Source organism: Cydia strobilella, chromosome 11 (assembly GCF_947568885.1).
Source record: "Cydia strobilella chromosome 11, ilCydStro3.1, whole genome shotgun sequence".
NCBI lineage: Eukaryota > Metazoa > Arthropoda > Insecta > Lepidoptera > Tortricidae > Cydia > Cydia strobilella.
In genome coordinates, this window is record NC_086051.1 from 13110138 (window position 1) to 13128679 (window position 18542).

The window sequence follows — 18542 nt, forward strand, 5'->3', positions numbered from 1 at the left end:
TGCGAGTCGATGGATGCATGTAATGCCGTGTAAATATATTGTTAAAATAAATTAATAAATAAAATAAATTACGATCGCCGATGGACTGGTTGCAAGTGCAAATGAGAGGTGCGCTTGTTCTTGAAGCTCGTACTATCGATCCGGAAATACCGCGGGCGTTCCATATTTTAGCTGTGCGAGGTAGGAAGTTTCTGGAGAAACGCACAGTTAAGGACTGCCAACCATCTAAGTGGTGAAGAGGGAAATGTTGTCGCGTAGAGCGATGGTGGAAAGAAGCGACAGGGATTATTCGGAACAATTCTTTGGAGCACTCCCCGATAAAATGCGATTCGTTATTGAGTAGGTACGATTTAGATACAAAGAATAGACATACGTAGACACATAGGTTCATCAGTATCCAATGTTCAAATGTTTGTAAGTATGCTAATTAATGTTACTAACGGGTCTAACGCGATTACATTTCTTTTTTTTTGTTAGTGTTGCGTTGCGTGTCGTGCCGTGGACAATAAACATTAAACAAAAACCGAAACTACCAGACATTAGTTTATATAAATGTTCGGGTTAGACAAATAAATTTGTCTGCCCCGAACATTGCTAATATATTACTAAAGAAAAACTGACCAAGCCCTCCGATGGCCGAGGCCGGAATCGAATCGGTGTCTTCGGCTGACGCGGCTAACGCATTTTTTTTACAATTTACTCCCTACTTAAAAACACAAATAAAATAAAAAATATTTTGTCCCTAGTAAAGTTGTACTATATATCTTATTATTATTTAATGACGAAGCGAGTTTTTTCTTTATTCGTGAAAACGAATTTGTCTTAGGAAGAAACTCAGATCTATTGATAAACACAAATTCAGGAAAGAAAGTGTTAGATTAGGCCGGCTTAACACCGCTAACGTGGCCGAATCATGTCTATGACACATGATGCCTGTGTGTATGTCATGATTGCTCCAAGGTCACCAAACTGCGCCTGATGCTTGCACGATGACCGATCACTGAAATTGGTTTAGGCGGTTGTTTCTTTATTGCGATTTATACTTAAACGGTGTCGCGTCAACGTTAGTTTCTAAGGTCATTTCGTCAGGTGACAATCAAGACTCGCATCACAAAGATTTGATCTATACTGAACGCACCCTATATATTATCCATGGCCATATTCAGGCATAATATGCGTAGGAAGATAATCTGTTCAGCTTTATTGTTTATTCAATTCAATTCATATCATTTATTTCAGAAACATATGTCCATACCTAGCAGTTAGTAAAAAAAGTGCAATATATTTTACAGAATCAAAAAGGAACAGCTGACCAACTGCAATGAACAATACCACAGGAACTAATAAGAATACTGGTACCTACAATACCGAATAAGTGACGTACTCTGACGCACTACACGTGAGGCCTGCTGCCAACACTATAATTAGTAACACTATTCATTGCATGTCTCGCTCTATCCAACCCCAGTTTTACCATCCTGAATAAAACCCGACTTCCGTCCAGTCGCAAAACTACAGAACGGTCGCAACTATTCAGTCGCATGCAGACCCCGGGCTAAACAGATAGCGGTGATCGACAGTATCAGAGTACCTGCTCTGACGTTATCAGCCTCTTGTGATATAATGATCTCGATAAAATTCACCTCCTCCATCAGTTTAGCTTATTTCTGCCGCGGATCGCTTAGGGGTGCATTGCGGTCGAAATGAAATGTAAGTATTTGTTTATATATTTTATTACCTTTTTAATTTGCATTACGCCGAAAGTTGATTACAATAGCTTTTATTAAGTGCAAACGGAGTAAATGTTTATTTTGTGCAACGAAACAAGTGGGTAAAACACAAATAAAATACTTAAATTTAAACTCATAAGTAAATAAAAGATTGTCCCAAGGCGTCTAGGGTGCCCAAGTAAGCGTAATATTGGGCATATACCGCACACGAAATTTTTATAAAGCGCTTTGACAACTCCTTATATAGAGGCTACACGTGCTAGGCCTCCACGGCCTCAGGGTTTCAAGTTTAAACCCCAAACGCCCCAAATATATTAAGTATGTGGCTTCGACCAATGGTGGCATACCTGTAGCGATGCTTGACGCTTGAACTAAATGTGAATGCCAGTGAAATTAGCATGTTATACATTTCGTCAGAGCGCTAAGAAATTTTTGATGAATTGTTTAAGATATTTGGATAAATAAATATAAAGTCAGTTTACGAAAAAACCTTTTACATCGACTTAAAATAGTGTCACGTAGTAAATACCTATACCCTGGCAAGGCAGCTTTGTCAGTAGAAAAAGGCGCTCAATTGGAAAAATGTAGGCGCGAAGGATCGTACTTTTACAAATTTTAAAATTTTAAAATTCGAAACTTTTTCTACTGAACAATTTGACTTTGCCAGAGTACACTTTAACGTGAACATACAATACGTACAATACGTATAGCTAAGTTTTAAAGTGCTAATTTGTCCCCTCGAAAACCAAATACTGTCGAATGACTCCCACACATTTTAATCACTCAATTATCTACCCTCTTAATCGTTTAATATCATAGACATATATATTCCACCAAAAACATTTTCATGTAAAATGTTGCCAAGACGAAACCATAAGGTTCGCAATGTCACAAAGTTATCAGATCTCTTGTAGAGCCAAGCTTTTATAACTCTACAAGCCCTAACTTTACAAACTCTACACCTTAGTCAAAATATGTAGCTTGGCCGTTTCGTTACTACCAAAACTATTGTAAGATAAAAAATAATGAATAGCGAATAAATTTCACCTTACGCCCATGTGACGGCTATTTAGTCCTAGACCCAAGTTATGAGGGTTCAAAAAAACGACGAAGCGCTTCGAGAAAAGGTAGGTACTGCCCGTGAGCTTCGCTTTGCTCGTCTTGGCGGGGGCACTGCCGTGCCCCCAAATTAACTCGTAAAGGCCGGCCTTACGTGTCGTGTGGCGAATTTCGCAGTGGAAAGGCGTCACCATTGGTGTAAACAAAGTGCATGCATACAATTCCGACCGAACACCGACGCCTTTCCACTGCGCAATTCGCCACACGACTGAGCGCGCTGGTGTAACTAAATGCGATTTTGACTCCAATGTATCGGCCCCATTCGTAGTGCTCGTAAGGCCGGTCTTTACGACGTATGTCTATGTTTAATACCCTTTCTTTATTGCGGTCTTGAATTTCATCATGTCCAGTCGTTATATCATTATATAATTCAAAAGCAGTCAATGTTAGATAAAAGCCGACCCAAAATGTTTCCTTAGGTAGGTACCGGTAGAATACCTACATCAAAATACGCTTTAGAATTCACTAAGTAACAAATTGTTAATATATCCAAAGGATGTAGGTATACTTCACACAATCTAGCTACTGTGGGTTTTATCTTTGAAGCAACAGTTTCGCATTGTATCTTGGCATTTCTTTATCTGAGTGCGTTGCCTCTTGAAATAATCGAATGATGAAACAAAGAAAAATGAGACGGATAGCAGATTAATGATAATATTTTGTGATATTTTAACAATTTCTGTGTATTGTCGGGTTTAAAAAGAGTACTAATGTTTTTACTAATTACCTGAAATAGTGTTCCCTCTGTAAACCACTTCTTTGATCTATCATGTGAAAGATACCAGATAATAACTCGGCTACTTTGCACTTTGTAACAAACTTCCTGGCATTTGCAGAGCTAAAACTTTATGCTTTCACAAAGAATGTTGTGCTAATTCAGAGGAAGCACGGTTAACGTAGTTTTAACTTACGTTTAATAATTCATGGAACCTTAATTTTATAGAATAGAATAGAATAGAAGATGCTTTATTCAAAAACGCTTAATTTAAATCTTAACTAATAACACTGACATAGATTGCTGGTTATAAAGCGTTCCTGAAATGGTCTCCACTCAGCTTCATGTCAAGGAACCTATGAGGCCCCCGACGCTGGTCTTCCGTGGAAACCCTTCCGAGAGAGCGCAACAAATACAACTTAAATATAATTACAACAGCTATACGAATCAAATATAAAATAAATAAATATATATATAATACTACAGCTATACAAATTAAATATAATTTTAGTTGAATTATTATAACTATTGATCCACATTAAAATATAAAAACTATTGACCAGTACAGTAGCAGTCATACTTCTTTTATTTTTAAAGGAAGTTCTTTTAATTAAAGTTTTAAGAACACTAAGCGCAACTTGCACCATGCCACTAACCCGGGCTTAACCGGTTAAACCGTTAACCCAGTGCCAAATTGTACTGGTAACCATGGTAACTCCAGGTTTAACCGGTTAACCCCGGGTTAATGGTGCAAGTGGCCCTAATTGTTTGCGTGGAACCTATTAAAACTAGATACCTAAACGTATGCATACTGAACAAGTGTACATTTTTGTTAGTTCTACAGCTGCAATGCAGTCATACTTTAATTAAAATTAAATAATAATTTGTTAATGCAGGGTATACCTATTTTTAAAAAAAACCGGTTGACTTAAGGATGATTCACGTTAGACCGGGCCGTGTCCGGGCCGGAGCATCCGGCGCTTACTTTTCTAATATGACATGACAGGTGAACACGTGTTGCTTTCCATAGAAAACGAAGCGCCGGAAGCTCCGGCCCGGACACGGCCCGGTCTAACGTGAGTCATCCTTTAATCTTCTTAGGTCTTATATGTGATTTTATTGGCAATATTATCTTATCGGTATATCTTTGGAGATTTTGTGAAATTATTATGTACCCACCTATACCGACAAATAATTTAATAATAGTTTGCGGAGTTTGATACCGGATCTCTCGCCTTAGACGCGTTTCAGTGCCCTTACAAATAAACCGAAGTCACGTACTTAATGCTATTTATTTAGGGTGAGTGAAGCCTACTCAACTGTTGCTACTCGTGCAAAATATTGATAATAAAGCAATATCGGTGACAATCACAATCTTTAAAACCTAAACTGGGTGCCTATGCCTATGACTGGGTGGGTATAAAATTAGGGATTACCTGTTTATCTTACCTATAAAAGCAAAAAGTGTAGAAAATGTACTCCTAAAGGAATACAAACAGAACACACAAAGAAACGGCAAACTCACAAGGAAAAAACAGTATGGTGCATACCAGAAAAGTCTAATTTCATAAATAATGAATGCCTACAGCCCCTGCTACGAGTATCACTCCATATCCATTTCATGTCCAATTGCCATCTGATTATGACAATGCTTGCTTTTTTTCTTAGATGTTTTCCACTTTACGGACTTCGCTGAAATGTCGATCTATTTTATTTATACCAATGTCTAAATGTACGCCTACCATTATAGACAATGGTCTTCACAGACAGTTAATATATATTATTTTACCTTCCAGTAGCTCTAAGACTAGTCCTGTGCGCTCTGGCGGTGGCCAGCGCCTCGGCTCTCTCAATCTCCTTGAGACGAGATCCGGAGACGCTATGCGCGGGACAGGAGAACTTCCTACGCATAGCCAGCACCGAAGGCTGCAGCGCGTACTACCAATGCTACGCCGGCCGAGCTTACCTGATGGAATGCCCAAAAGACTCCTGGTTCAACGAATTGGAACAGGTATATATGTGCTGAATCTACCCTAACAGCATTTATACGTCATTATGACGTCAGCGACGTCATTATGACGCCATAATTACGTCATTATTACGTCGATGACGTCACTTTGCTACCTGGGTATTGTCGAGTAACATATTCTTCAAACGATAGGAGACACTGTGTGTAAACTGTGTGCTGCGAATAGTCGACGGCTGAATTAACTAATTAACTACACTGCGTCACTTGCACCATCCCACTAACCCGGGGTTAACCGTTAACCTAGTGTCAAATTGTACTGGTAACCATAGTAACTCCAGGTTTAACCAGTTTACCCCGGGTTAGAGAATGGTGCAAGTGGCTCAGTACGTAATAACAGTGAGTGACATTACCTAATGGTTTGCCCGCGTGGAGCCAGGTAGACAAAATCACTTCCTACGACACAAACACACTACAGCATTTACTACAGGTACAGACTCAGAAACAAGAGCGCAAAGCATCTCTGAAGTTACAAGAGTGCAAAGTAACTGTAGTTAAAATATCTGTTGTACTTATTTTCAACAAGATTGATGAGATTTGCTGGGACTTTGACGTGGTCTTAAATTATTAAATGGGACGAAACACAAAACAAATGTACCTATTTATTGGTTATTTTGACTTTTAATGACTTATGCTTTTGACAGTCAAAATAGTTCTTATCTGTAAACTAAATTAAGACGTCGAAGTTACATGCATAATAACGATAAGTAGGTAACTATCTAATTTTTTTATCCTCTTTTTAGGTGTGCGATTGGACAGAAGCACCAGCAAGCTGCCGGACCGACCCAGAACCGGAGCCAGAACCTGAACCAGAACCTGAACCTGAGCAACCTGAGCCAGAACCAGAACCTCAACCAGAACCTGAGACAGAACTAGAACCTCAACCAGAACCAGAGCCAGAACCTGAACCAGAACCAGAACCTGAATCAGAACTAGAACCTCAACCAGAACCAGAGCCTGAACCAGAACCTGAACCAGAACCTGAGACAGAACCTGAGCCAGAACCAGAACCTGAGTCTGAACAAGAACCCGAGTCTGAACTAGAACCCGAACAAGAATCTGAAGATCAAGACCGAGTAGAAGAACCGGGCTCTGGTGAAGATTGGGAAGCAGATGCTGTCATCAAATTCTTGAAGGCAAGATTACAAGACAACTCTGAAGAGGAGCTGATCGAAAACATAGAGGAGCGACTCGACGTGGATGATCATCATCACCCCCATCACGGCCATGGCCACGATCACCACCATCACGGCCATGACCACAATCACCACCATCAACACGGCCACGATCACGACCATGATCATGACCACGATCACGACCATGATCATGACCAAGATCACGACCATGATCACGATCATGACCACGATCGCGAGCACGAAGACGACCACGATCAAGATCACGACCACGACCATGAGCACGACCATGACCATGACCATGATCACGACCATGTTCACGATCATGACCATGAGCACGATGATGGTGAAGACTATGAACGCAACCACGCACTTAGATTCCAGGAAGAACTTGACGAGGAATCTGAACAAGAAGAACTAGAGACCTTAATGCGTGCTCAAGAGGAAACTGAGGATGTCGACGGTGAGGAACCAGAAGAAGAAAGCCGCAAAAAACAACAGGAAGATATCGAAGGAGAGGAAGAGGAAGATGTAGAGGATGAAGAAGACGAGGATGCTTTGAATAGGCAAGAAGAGGTCGAAGATGAAATCGAAGACCAGGAAGAAACTCGCCAAAAGCGGTCAGCGCAAGAGGAAGCTGAAGATGAAGATGTGGAGGATGAGGAACCCTTGAAGAGGCAAGAAGATCTAGAGAATGAAGAAGAAGATGAGGAAGCTCTAAAGAGGCAAGAAGAGGTCGAAGATGAAATCGTAGATCAGGAAGAAACTCGCAAGAAGCGGTCAGCGCAAGAGGAAACAGAAGATGAAGATGTGGAGGATGAGGAAGCCTTGAAGAGGCAAGAAGATCTAGAGGATGAAGAAGAAGATGAGGAAGCTCTAAAGAGGCAAGAAGAGGTCGAAGATGAAATCGAAGATCAGGAAGAAACTCGCAAGAAGCGGTCAGCGCAAGAGGAAACAGAAGTTGAAGAAGTGGAGAATGAGGAAGCCTTAAAGAGACAAGAAGGCGAAAATGTAGAAGAGGCTGAAGAACAGGAAGAGAGCCGAAAGAAGCGGTCTATCCTACAGTACGATTACAACGAACAAGACGAAGAATGGAAGAGGGCACAAGAAGAAGCTAATATCCTCGAAAGCGACGAAGAGGAGGAAATTAAGAGGCAAGAAGAAGTAATTGAAGAGAATGAGGATTCAGAAGAATCTGACGAAGGTTTCTTCCATCGCTTTTTCTTTTAATTTCGTGGCTTTATAAAGCACTTCCTAATGGAATGTCCTTTTAAATGCCGTAGAAAGTTGTATTTAATGTTTTTTATTCATGTAAATAAGTTAATTGTCGTATGTGTAAGAACACTTTGTGCAATTTTGTAAATATTACTGTGAGATTAGTAAATGTAAACGACAAAATCATGTTTTCATTTATTTATGTTCCTCTCTTCTATGGGTATAAGTGAAATATTGGAAACATGGTCGTTAGATTCACGACAGCCGCAGGCTGGAGTTAATTAAAGACTCGAGTTTGCAATATTCTTACCCCCGGACACAATGTTTTTCACATCACCTATTCGAAAAGGGAACTTTTCTTCCCTGCCAGGAGGGATCAAAGTGGCACTTTTCTGTTCAAAGACATTTTATTGCCAGTATAATTTATTATATTATGTTATAATCGATTACGTGCATACTATTTTTCTAACAAATAATATCTTGTTGTAATTGTAAACAATAAATGTAATTAGCGTATTTTAAATTAATTAATAGCATATTTAAATTAAGTAAATTAATTAATTTGCGTAATATTTACAAAGAAACGTAAAAAAAACATTAGTTTAATAATTTAATCTTTATTTTGACATTTTAGGTCTCCTTAAACGCAGCCATACTTATCTATGCAATTTAAAAAGTTTATATTTAAAAAGTTTTGTACAAATATTTCACAAAGCATAATTATGCGGTTCTGTATTGTGTATAAATTTGTAAATACTTAGTTTAAATCAATAACTTTATAATAATAAATATAAGTGATATCAGTCTTCATAGTGTTCTTCCGAAGATTTGGTTCAAAGGGGTAAGAGCTAATTTGTTACTAGAAAAATCTACAAAAATAATGTACTTGATTTTCATTCTATCATTTTAGGTGTTTGCTGCTGTCTTTGAAAAGATATTAGGTACATAATTATGAGCTGTAGGTACTTTTAATTTGTCAGTACAGTCACGTCTGAAAATATCGATACGGACAAAGTGCCAGAAGTATGTACCTATACTAAGGTCGTGTATACATATTTTTGGCACTTTGTCCGTATCGATCTTTGCTTATAATAATAATGTTTTGAAACCTAATATATGTATGTAATTTCCTCATAGGTGATGTGAAAAGCAGTAGGTGCCACATGGTAGCAAAATTATTTCCACCTTGGGAGTGAACACTTGAATCCCTCACTACGCTTAGGATTCTATTATTGAATCCCTCGCTACGCTCAGGATTCAACTATAGAATCCTTCGCTTCGTTCAGGATTCAATGTACACCCTCGCCGTAAATATATCATTTTGCAACAAAATCAACTCTATTCCCGGCACTATAGGTTCAAAATTCAGTGGCTTACTTTGTTTTTTTTTTGTTTGGCTGGGCCTTAGGAGGCCATATAAAATATATGTGCCATTTTCAACCAAAAGAGTACTTATTGTCGCTTGTCAGTAAGGCGCTATTTCCATATAGATTAAATTAGAAATCTAACTTATCGACAAGCGACAATGTGGTATACCTTTTGGTTGAAAACGTTACATATAAATACAACGTTGCGCTCGCAGTGCGGCGTAAGCGCCCTCGACAAAAGGTCCAGATTTCATAGATAACGTCACAATTAATCGAGCGCGAGTCCGACTCGCACTTGGCCGGTTTTTTTACTTTGCTCTACTGCTTTGAAGGCTAACTTGTGACAAACTTTATGCATGTTTTAGTTTTGAAAGGGAGAAATATAAAAACACACAAATCAATTTTATCAATTTATTACACCATTATTATACAAAATAAATCTCAAATACAATAATAATATTATAAGTAACACAACCAAAGCAAAACATTAAACATTGGATTTGAGAGATACGTCTATATGTCACGGTAGGCCCGCAGAGTACCGGCCGTAAATGCATCTGACATTACATGGCGACAGATTATTCCGTAGATCCAAATAGTTCATTAAAGTATGACTCGATCATTAGAGTTATTCTACTCATTGGCAGAAACCGACTTCATTACAAATACTGGCATATTTTTCAGTCGAGACCCAGTAAATATCACAAGTCGCTCAGATGGTTCACCATTTAAAAATACATTTACGTACGTAATAAAGCTAGATATAAAAAATAAACTTCTAAAATTGTACACAACATAGCAACAGCGTTAAAATTAAAGTACAAACCTTAATCGTTCGAAAGACAAAATTTAGTCAAATTCGTTTCATTTCGCGCTTTTTGGCAACAGATAGTCACAGGCTACGTCAATGTAGGACGAGTATAGTCAGTTCACTACAAGCTAAGCCAAAAGCACGGAAATTAAGGGAACGTTATAAGATTAGTAATATTAAAACGGTTTACAATGGTCCACCTAACAGCACGGTATAAAAGAGTAGCTAATGAGTAGATTAGATATGTGATGTATTAAAATATAACCTGCAGGGGCGGAGGCGCGTACCGAATTATCAAAACAATTCGCAGGCGAATCAACGGTATACAAGTTAATATCACAATGCCGAATAGCCGCGCCTCCGTCGACGCAGGACCCTACCCTAAAGCGTATAATAGTAGTAGAAATACATTGTATACCTAGCGATTTATAACCGATAACCATACTTGACCAGAAAACCGCCTCGTGGTTCAGACCGTCGTCCGAGCTCAAACTCTTTGGCAAAACGCACTGACACAACGCTATCTTATCGTAAATATCACTGCTAACAATTCGATGCCATCTCTCGTCGGCGGTTAAACATAACAATAATTAAGGAATCCGATTAAAAATATTGTTAATTAATTACAAATTCATATAAAATAAAAAAAGTGAATATTGCGTTTTTAATAATTCATAAAATTAAACAAAATTTAAAAATAAATATGGAATAAAACAATTATTTACACGAAGAGGCCACGACATCGGCCGCTAAGCAATTCCGATACAAATCCGTGTTTCAAACCTAAGTACTACGGTCTACGGCGGTTACATCAAAATATCACGAGACAGAATACATAGTTTTCATTCCGTTAGTATAAAATTACGACACTCGGAACTATAGACTTAAAGCGTGCCTTTACGATTATTGTATCAAATCCTTCAACGATATTCGGTACAAGTAGAAAAGTACGAAATAACTGTGGATGTACAAAATTACTAGACTATTGCGATCGGCAACCTATCCATATTTCGAAATATCTTTCTCCAATGATAACATTAAAAAAAATTTAAGGTGTAGAAGGCAATACATACGATTTGTAATCCTTCTGAAAGTTTAGCTTCCGACAAAAAATTTCGAAAGTATGATAGGTGACCGCCGCGGTTAATTTAGGTCCGGCTGGTCGTCCGGGTCCGGTGTCCGGTCCGGGTCCGGGGTCCGGTAAGGGTCTGGGGTCCGGTCCGGGTCCGGTCCGGGACGGCATCAGCCGGCGCGCGCGCCGCCGGGTCAAAACAGACCGACGTCCTTCTTCATGTTGGTCTGCTTCCACGCCGGCAGCACCGCGAACTCTTCTTTGGTCACGCCGAAAGCCTCCTGTAATGATAACACGTATGTTACTGTTTAATCTAACTGTAAAGCAATCGACTGAGAAGCACATAAGGGACATCAGACGCTTAAAAGATGAAAAATATTGTAGCCGCAGTTTTAATAGCTGACGCAGATAAGGCGCCATGCGATTTGTGTTAAAAAGATAATCCAACGTTTGCTCTTGGCCGTGCACTCCGTATAGGGCCATCTACTTTAGTTATCTAACTTGCTACTACATTATTTAGCCCTATATAACGAGTTTTAGCGTCCTTTTGTCTATGTTTTATGGCCTCTCAAAATGGATAACAAGAATAATAAGGACTCCTTTTTAGCTCGTAAGCTATTTTCGATATAGTTTCAAACCTAGATCAGTTTTACATAAGTAGGTAACATAATAAGTAATAAAAAGAAGGATTAAACAAGTGATAGAAAATAGTCATAGATTCACGCACAACTAGCTCATATAAGGTTTAAGCGTATTTTAAAGCATACGAGAGGAACCGATCTTCGGTGTTTCTCTGTATTTATATTTCTATAAGCCCATAAGTCAAATTGGACACCCAAATTACTACCTTGTCGACTACTAACTACGTTAGTTATGTTGCTACTTGCGACGTCGACGTAGTTTCTTGTTACCTGTCTGTAAAATTATTTTAGCTATGCGAAGTAACATACATAAATATATACGGATATACTTTTGTTCTAAAATGTTCAAATTAGTAAAGTACTAGACTACTAGGTGGTTATTTCTGTTTTGCTAAAGTTACATCGGATTTATATTATACTAGCTTTTGCCCGCGACTTCGTCTGCGCGCACTTAGTAACATCAGTTAAAGTAAGTATAGCGCCGGGAAAAATTCTCATGGCAATTATTCAATTTGATAATGTTATGCACACAAATGAGCAGGGACTTCATAATTATCTCAATTCCATCCTGCTTTTCACTTTCTTAAGGGATGATTTTCGGGATAAAAACCATCCTATGTCCTTCTCCGGGACTCAAACTATCTCTATGCCAAATTTCATCTAAATCGGTTCAGCGTTTTAAGCGTGAAGAGGTAACACACAGACAGACAGACTTTCGCATTTATAATATTAGGATGGATTTATAAAGTTATTATATTAACTGTAAAAGTCATAAAGTTAAAAAAAATCCTCCAATCAATAATTTTTCGGTTTCAATAGTAATCGAATCTAACACCAACCAGACAGTTTTTCGTATAGCTTACTATTTGTCTTCGACTACGGCGGGGCCAAAGTCAACGTACCGGCAATAAAAATAAATTGTACAAAATATACAACACCCCCCACCCCACCACCGTACATACCAAAAAATCAGGCGTCGACAGATGCTTCTCGAGATGATGCGGGTCCACGTGGTCGGGCAGCGGGCGGCGCTGCAGCGCGGCCAGAGGCAGCTCGGCCGCGCGCGACGTGAGCCGCGACAGCTCGCCCGCGCCGCGCAGCGCCTCGCCCGCCTTGTAGCCGTGCTGCAAGCGGAGCCGTGCCGTGTAGGTACAGTGCGAGCGGGGCAAGAACGGGAGGCGGGTGCGGGTGCGGGTGAGGAAATATACATCTTGTGATTTAGAAGGTTATAGCCGGGGGTCACCAATTAGTTCCTTCAGGGATCCGGTTTTAACACATTCAATGCCGTAAACCCGACTATCGGGTATTTTATGGTTTCGTTTCCAGCCGGACGAACCGATAGTCGGGATCGCTGTATTAAGCTTTATATGACAAAATTTTTGTGGCCTGGCGCGGATGTGTGGCTGGGTGGCAATGAATGTGTTAATAAAATGACCATCGCGGTCCGTTTCTACTTGAGTTTTTAAATAAGCGAATGTAATGTACAGCACAAAATACCGCGAATCGCGATCCGCCGTTTAATGACACCTGCCGGGCTAGCACATGATTGGCGCGAGAGTATCTCGCCGCGACATAGACTACCCCCGTCCCTCTTTAATTCATACAGTTAGTAAAAGACGGGTAGTCTATCTCGCGGCGAGATACTGTCGCGTCAATCATGTGCTCGGCCTACTGGTTATACCTTTTACAAGTTTAGAATAGATCTGAACCGACGCCGACCCAATATAGCCTATGTATAATTCATAAAGCCCCATTTAGAAGTATTCTTGAACCGTCTAAATGGAGTTAAGGAGAGAAGCCGTACATTCGTAACGTTATACAAAAGTGGATCAGATTACGGAATATCTTCCTACTTATATAATCTTAAATACTTGGTTTGTCACGTATTACATGTACACGATTTACATGAGCCAAAAATGCCATGATACGATAGGCAATTTATCTGTTGTAGTAACGTAACCTGAACGGTTAAATTTCCATTGTGTCAAAAAAGGGTATAAGTTTCATGCAAGTTATGTAATGGACTTTGTACCTACTCTTTTTCACCAGAGCCATTAGAATTGATATTAACATTTAGATATTACAATAGATTACACTTGTTAGAAAACTCAAGTCAGGTTTAAAGTATAATACAACGTTTATTCAATGGAGTCTTGAGACATCAGCGGCGACAATAATTAAACTTCAATACGAATCCCATCGACATCGAATATACAAACTTATCACCTCAATGTACAAGTTATAAAGTTCTAAAAGTACCATCACCCTACAAGCTAACCACCAATAAGTCCTCGTCATACTTGGCCCGAGTGTCAAATAATTTTGTAAAAGCTTGAGACCCGAGGCTGACGACCTTTTGTTAACTGGCCCAATAACTTTTATTTTTCACTTAGAAGAAGTGAACAAGGTGGATTTTAGGCTTGAAAACTCTATGATTAGGTCAGTAGCTTATCATCCCTATACTTTTACAGTATTTTTCAAACTCGATGGGTAGGGTAACAGGTGTCATCTCCATATAAATTATAACCTAAAACGCCAAATCTCTCAAAATGATATTGAAATGACATCTGTCAGCGTAGGTACCCACCAAGTTTGAAAAATACTATAACCATGGATACAAAACTACATATGCAAATATTTTACCACATAAAAGTACCACCACCCTCTACTAACATAATTAAGGCTTACCGCGATGTTGGACTCGGCGGCGTCATCGTGCTCGGCCCAGGTGTCGAAGAGGTCGGTGAAGGGCTGCGGCTCGAGGCCGGCGGCCACGACCTTGACGTCCGGCCTCGTGCGGCGCGAGGCCGCCCAGTAGGCCTCGGCGCTGCGCAGGGCCGCCGCGCGGAGTGCTTGCCAACGCAGCGCGAATGCTCCTACGCCTGGGAAGAGATGAAAAAAAATTGTTTATTTTTTTTTTGGTTAAAACATTTCACAATTTACAATTTAGTTATGCTTGGAATCTCCTTGTAAGTATTGTAAATAGAGATATCATAGAGATATTATTCTATTTTTTTTATGTACACTTAAGCGAAATGGAAATAAGTACCGAAATGATCTCATTTTCTCACTTATTTAATACAGACTAATTGAGATTATTTTATAAGGTCACATTGTTTGCATGCTAAATTTTCTATTAATTAGTCTAGCTAGACGAAACTGTTTCTAAAGCTCTAAATAAGAAAATCCAACCCAAAACGAGGTGATTCCGTGAATTCTCATTGGCTTCTAGAAACAACATTAAATATTTTCACTCCTTAATAAAGAACTATGTATTATTCCGAATAAAATCCAACCGATTTACCAATTAGCCTCATGCATGAAGTTTTTATTTGAACGAAATATGTTTTATTCGGATGTTTGTTACCGTTATATCATGTTACAAATGCATTTCCGTTTTTAAATTACCATTTAATTGCTTAAAATTATAAATAAAAAGTACAAAAATTTGCCCGCGAAAAGCTAGTGAGCGAAACGCTCGAAACGCCACGTGACGTCACGCGTTCGACAGATTAGTGTCATTAGTGTTGGGCCGCCCAACGTGTGACGTCATCACGCTCTGTCGAATTCGCGCCAAAAATTATGAGCGTTTCAACCGCTCAAAAATTTTCAATAAAATAATGTTAAGGTTTACAAAAGTATTATTATCATTTCCGGTGTTCCAACGATATAAATTATGAATCCAAAAATAAAAATAAATTCATGCATGGAGCTAATTGTAACAAGTTTTGAAATTCTGTAACTAACCAGTATTCCGCTCCGCGGGTTCCAGTTCCCCGTCCTCCCCGCGCGGCCACCAGCCCTGCCACAGCCACACCGACGCACCGTCGTCCATCAGGAATAGAGCTGAAAACATTAATAAAAAAAAAACGACTATTTTTATGAAAAGAATATACAAACTTTTTAACAAATATCATTGAGCCGTATTAATCACAACAGACCAAGGAACACTATATAATAATAATAATACAAGAAAACCTTTAGAATAAAGCTACGTATCTATTATGTCACATGTAAATCGGTAAAATACGCTTCGATTTAAGAACAAGGTAGCGGATAGGCAATATCACTTGTTATTTATCAGTTAGAGCAATGCGATGGAAAATATTGAGAGTAATGTGTAAACAAAATTAAAAAAATATATTATTTGAAATCCCAATTCCATAGGGCTGTCACATTACAACCAAAAAACTTTTTGAAAGGAAGAGACTGTTGACAAAAATGAGACTAACAAAAATTGAAAAAAATGAATACTTTAAAATATTACCTGGTTGCGACGCCGAATACAACTCCTTTTGTTCAAAAGGGAAGGGTGTCACCAGCCGCTCGTGCCGCAGCGGCGACAGCACCTCGTGCGCCTCGAACTGCCCGCCCAGGTCCGTGAAGTGGAACAGTCTGGGGGTCACGTCCCCGCCCGACTCCTTCCCCCCACTTAGCACCGAATTATAGTACTGCTTGTTCGCTACGCCCAGCGCTTCTAACACCTCTTTCGGCTCCTCGCTCTCTTTAACCTCAGTGATAATAACATTAGATACGTTAGCACCGAAGAGGTAACTAGATTTTCTCGCGATCAGCTTGTTGGCTAATTCGATAGCTATGCTCTTGGTGTGTTTGAGGCTGCGGGACCCGTGCCAGATGTAGAGGCGGCCTTTTTCTGTGTCGACGAGAAGTACAGAGCCTCGACTGCGGAGCTGTCGGACTGAGCAGGGAACCTGAAGTAAATAAGCTTCGTTGGAGAGGTTTCCTCGTGTTACGAAAAGCTTGAATCTGTTTTTATCGGTGTTTTTCTTTCCTTGATGGACTACTAGATTTCCTTGGAAAAGATTTAGGAACGCCGGCGGCTCGTTGCCCTGAGCTACCCTCACTTGAGGTCCCTTTTCTTTGTCTAATTCTACTGTAAGCAGCGCGGCGGCTCCCTTTTCGTTGGATGACGCATCTTTACCCTGCCAGCAGAAATAAGCGCAGCGATCTCTCCCGGTCACGGCATGTTTCGACGGTTTCCCATTAAGTTCCCTACCAGAAACGGTGATCTGGTACTCCCATCTGATAATATAACTGTCTCCCGAGAAAAAATCGCCGATTTCGGCATGACTCTCAACTTTCTGGTAATCGTTATCTTGAATAAGCCATTTCGAGACGGATTTGGTTTTGATTTCGTAATGTCTCATGTTTTCCTTATCGTAGTACTGCGTGCCGCGGCCGACGTGGGATCCTTCTAAAGTGAGATCTGGATCCTGGTACTCATTCGACCACATTTCTTCGGCGTCGCATGGAGTTATTTCTATGCTATTCGATTTGTTCTCTTGGGGCTTCACTTGGATGACTCTGGTATAATCGGGCCAATCGAGGAATTTCTCTTTGAACAGTATAGTTTCCATGTGTTGAGTGACTTTGGACATGATTGACCATTCCGGTCTGACTTTCGACGTTTTCTCTGGACTACTCCTATCTTCTCTAGCACCTTGATATGTAGCAGCGTTTAAAGGATTGATATGGCATTCTTCATAATTGTAACCCTCGTCGAACAACTCTTGGGCAAGTTGAGCAGCGCGCCTCCGGCTTTCTAACGAGACATTTTTGCCGTACCAAATATACATTTCTGATCCAAAATCGAACACAATAGTTTTTGATTGATTCAGCATAGCTATCTTCGGCATCTGGCCCCAGTATTCCTTAATAGGTATTAATTCATCGTCCATAACCTCATAGCACATGTTGGTTTGTACGATGCAGGACTCGAATATTTCGTCCTCATCGGGGTGTCCTGTCTCGACAGGTGTGTAGTCCTCGACACCCTCGGTCACGCCGAGGAGCGACCAGAACTGGTTCCAGTGCTTGTTGGAGTAGTTCTTGGTCTGCTCGTCTATCTTGATGATGGTGGGGGAGTTCTTGCAGCCGAGGTCTTTGGTGTTCTGGATGTGTTGGGCCACGTCGGTACTACGATTCCTAAAAAGATATTGAACATGAGAATTTTATAGTAGAAACTCAACTCCTAAAGTCTATTTTTACGCTTTACTTTGTGTTCGCCATAAATAACAAACAGTAAAGATTTAACACAGACGTAAATAAATTGATAAACTGAATGATTTTTCTATTAATAATATCAACTTTTACTATTTGATGGAACTACAGCCCGGACCAAAATGGACACAAGCACATTTAAACGAATTACATAATAATTTTATAAAAAATTTCGATCACCAATGTCAGTATAGGTTTGTCCAGGTTAGACGATGACTCTTATTTTGAGATCGAAGTAGGCGTTTTAGTAGTTACACGTCCTTTCAAACCAGCGCCAGAAAGTCTGTTATTCACAAAAATATCTCGTCGAAGCAGAAAGTATACTGAAACACACCCAACTTGTCGGCAGAAAAAGGCGCGAAATTCAAAATTTCTAAGGAAGATTAACCCTTCGCGCCTACGTTTTTTTAATTTGCCTCCTTTTTCTACTTAAAAAGTGCCTGTGCCAGAGTATATTAAAAGTGGCGTTAACGATAACATATACTATACAGTTACTGCAAATCAACTTACCTCTCAATGACATTGGCATATTGTCCAATGTAGAGGAACAGCTGGTCAGGCGTGATAAGGACGAAGCAGTCGCCACGGTTCACGCTCGTGTGCACGGGCTCCACCAATCTCGTCTGCAACAATCATCATAACATATATTTATTTAGACAATCATACCCACACAAAAATATACCTAATAGGTA

General features: G+C 39.8%; 2 protein-coding genes across 7 annotated transcripts in view; one reads left to right on the forward strand and one right to left on the reverse strand.

Annotated features, from left to right (window-relative positions):
- Positions 1-1508: 1508 nt before the first annotated feature.
- Positions 1509-8039, forward strand: LOC134745277 (uncharacterized). 2 transcript variants are annotated; one of them, XM_063679270.1, is made up of 3 exons: positions 1509-1710; positions 5364-5575; positions 6334-8039. In XM_063679270.1, exons 1-3 carry the CDS (start codon positions 1704-1706, stop codon positions 7951-7953), a joined length of 1839 nt encoding a protein of 612 aa, XP_063535340.1. In that variant the 5' UTR covers positions 1509-1703; the 3' UTR covers positions 7954-8039. The 2 variants fall into 2 exon arrangements, with proteins under 2 accessions (XP_063535340.1, XP_063535339.1); XM_063679269.1 differs by having other exon boundaries at positions 1510-1710; positions 5361-5575.
- A 1663-nt stretch (positions 8040-9702) lies between these two features.
- The window catches only part of LOC134745597 (supervillin-like), a 247688-nt gene continuing 238848 nt past the window's right edge, over positions 9703-18542 (reverse strand). For all 5 annotated transcript variants that reach the window (XM_063679671.1, XM_063679673.1, XM_063679672.1 and 2 more), the window contains 6 exons: positions 18361-18473; positions 16097-17775; positions 15577-15675; positions 14518-14711; positions 12792-12953; positions 9703-11469 (listed from right to left, as the gene is read on the reverse strand). In XM_063679671.1, coding sequence (XP_063535741.1) covers positions 11383-11469; positions 12792-12953; positions 14518-14711; positions 15577-15675; positions 16097-17775; positions 18361-18473 — 2334 coding nt within the window. In that variant the 3' untranslated portion in view covers positions 9703-11382. The remainder of the gene's footprint in view (positions 11470-12791; positions 12954-14517; positions 14712-15576; positions 15676-16096; positions 17776-18360; positions 18474-18542) is intronic.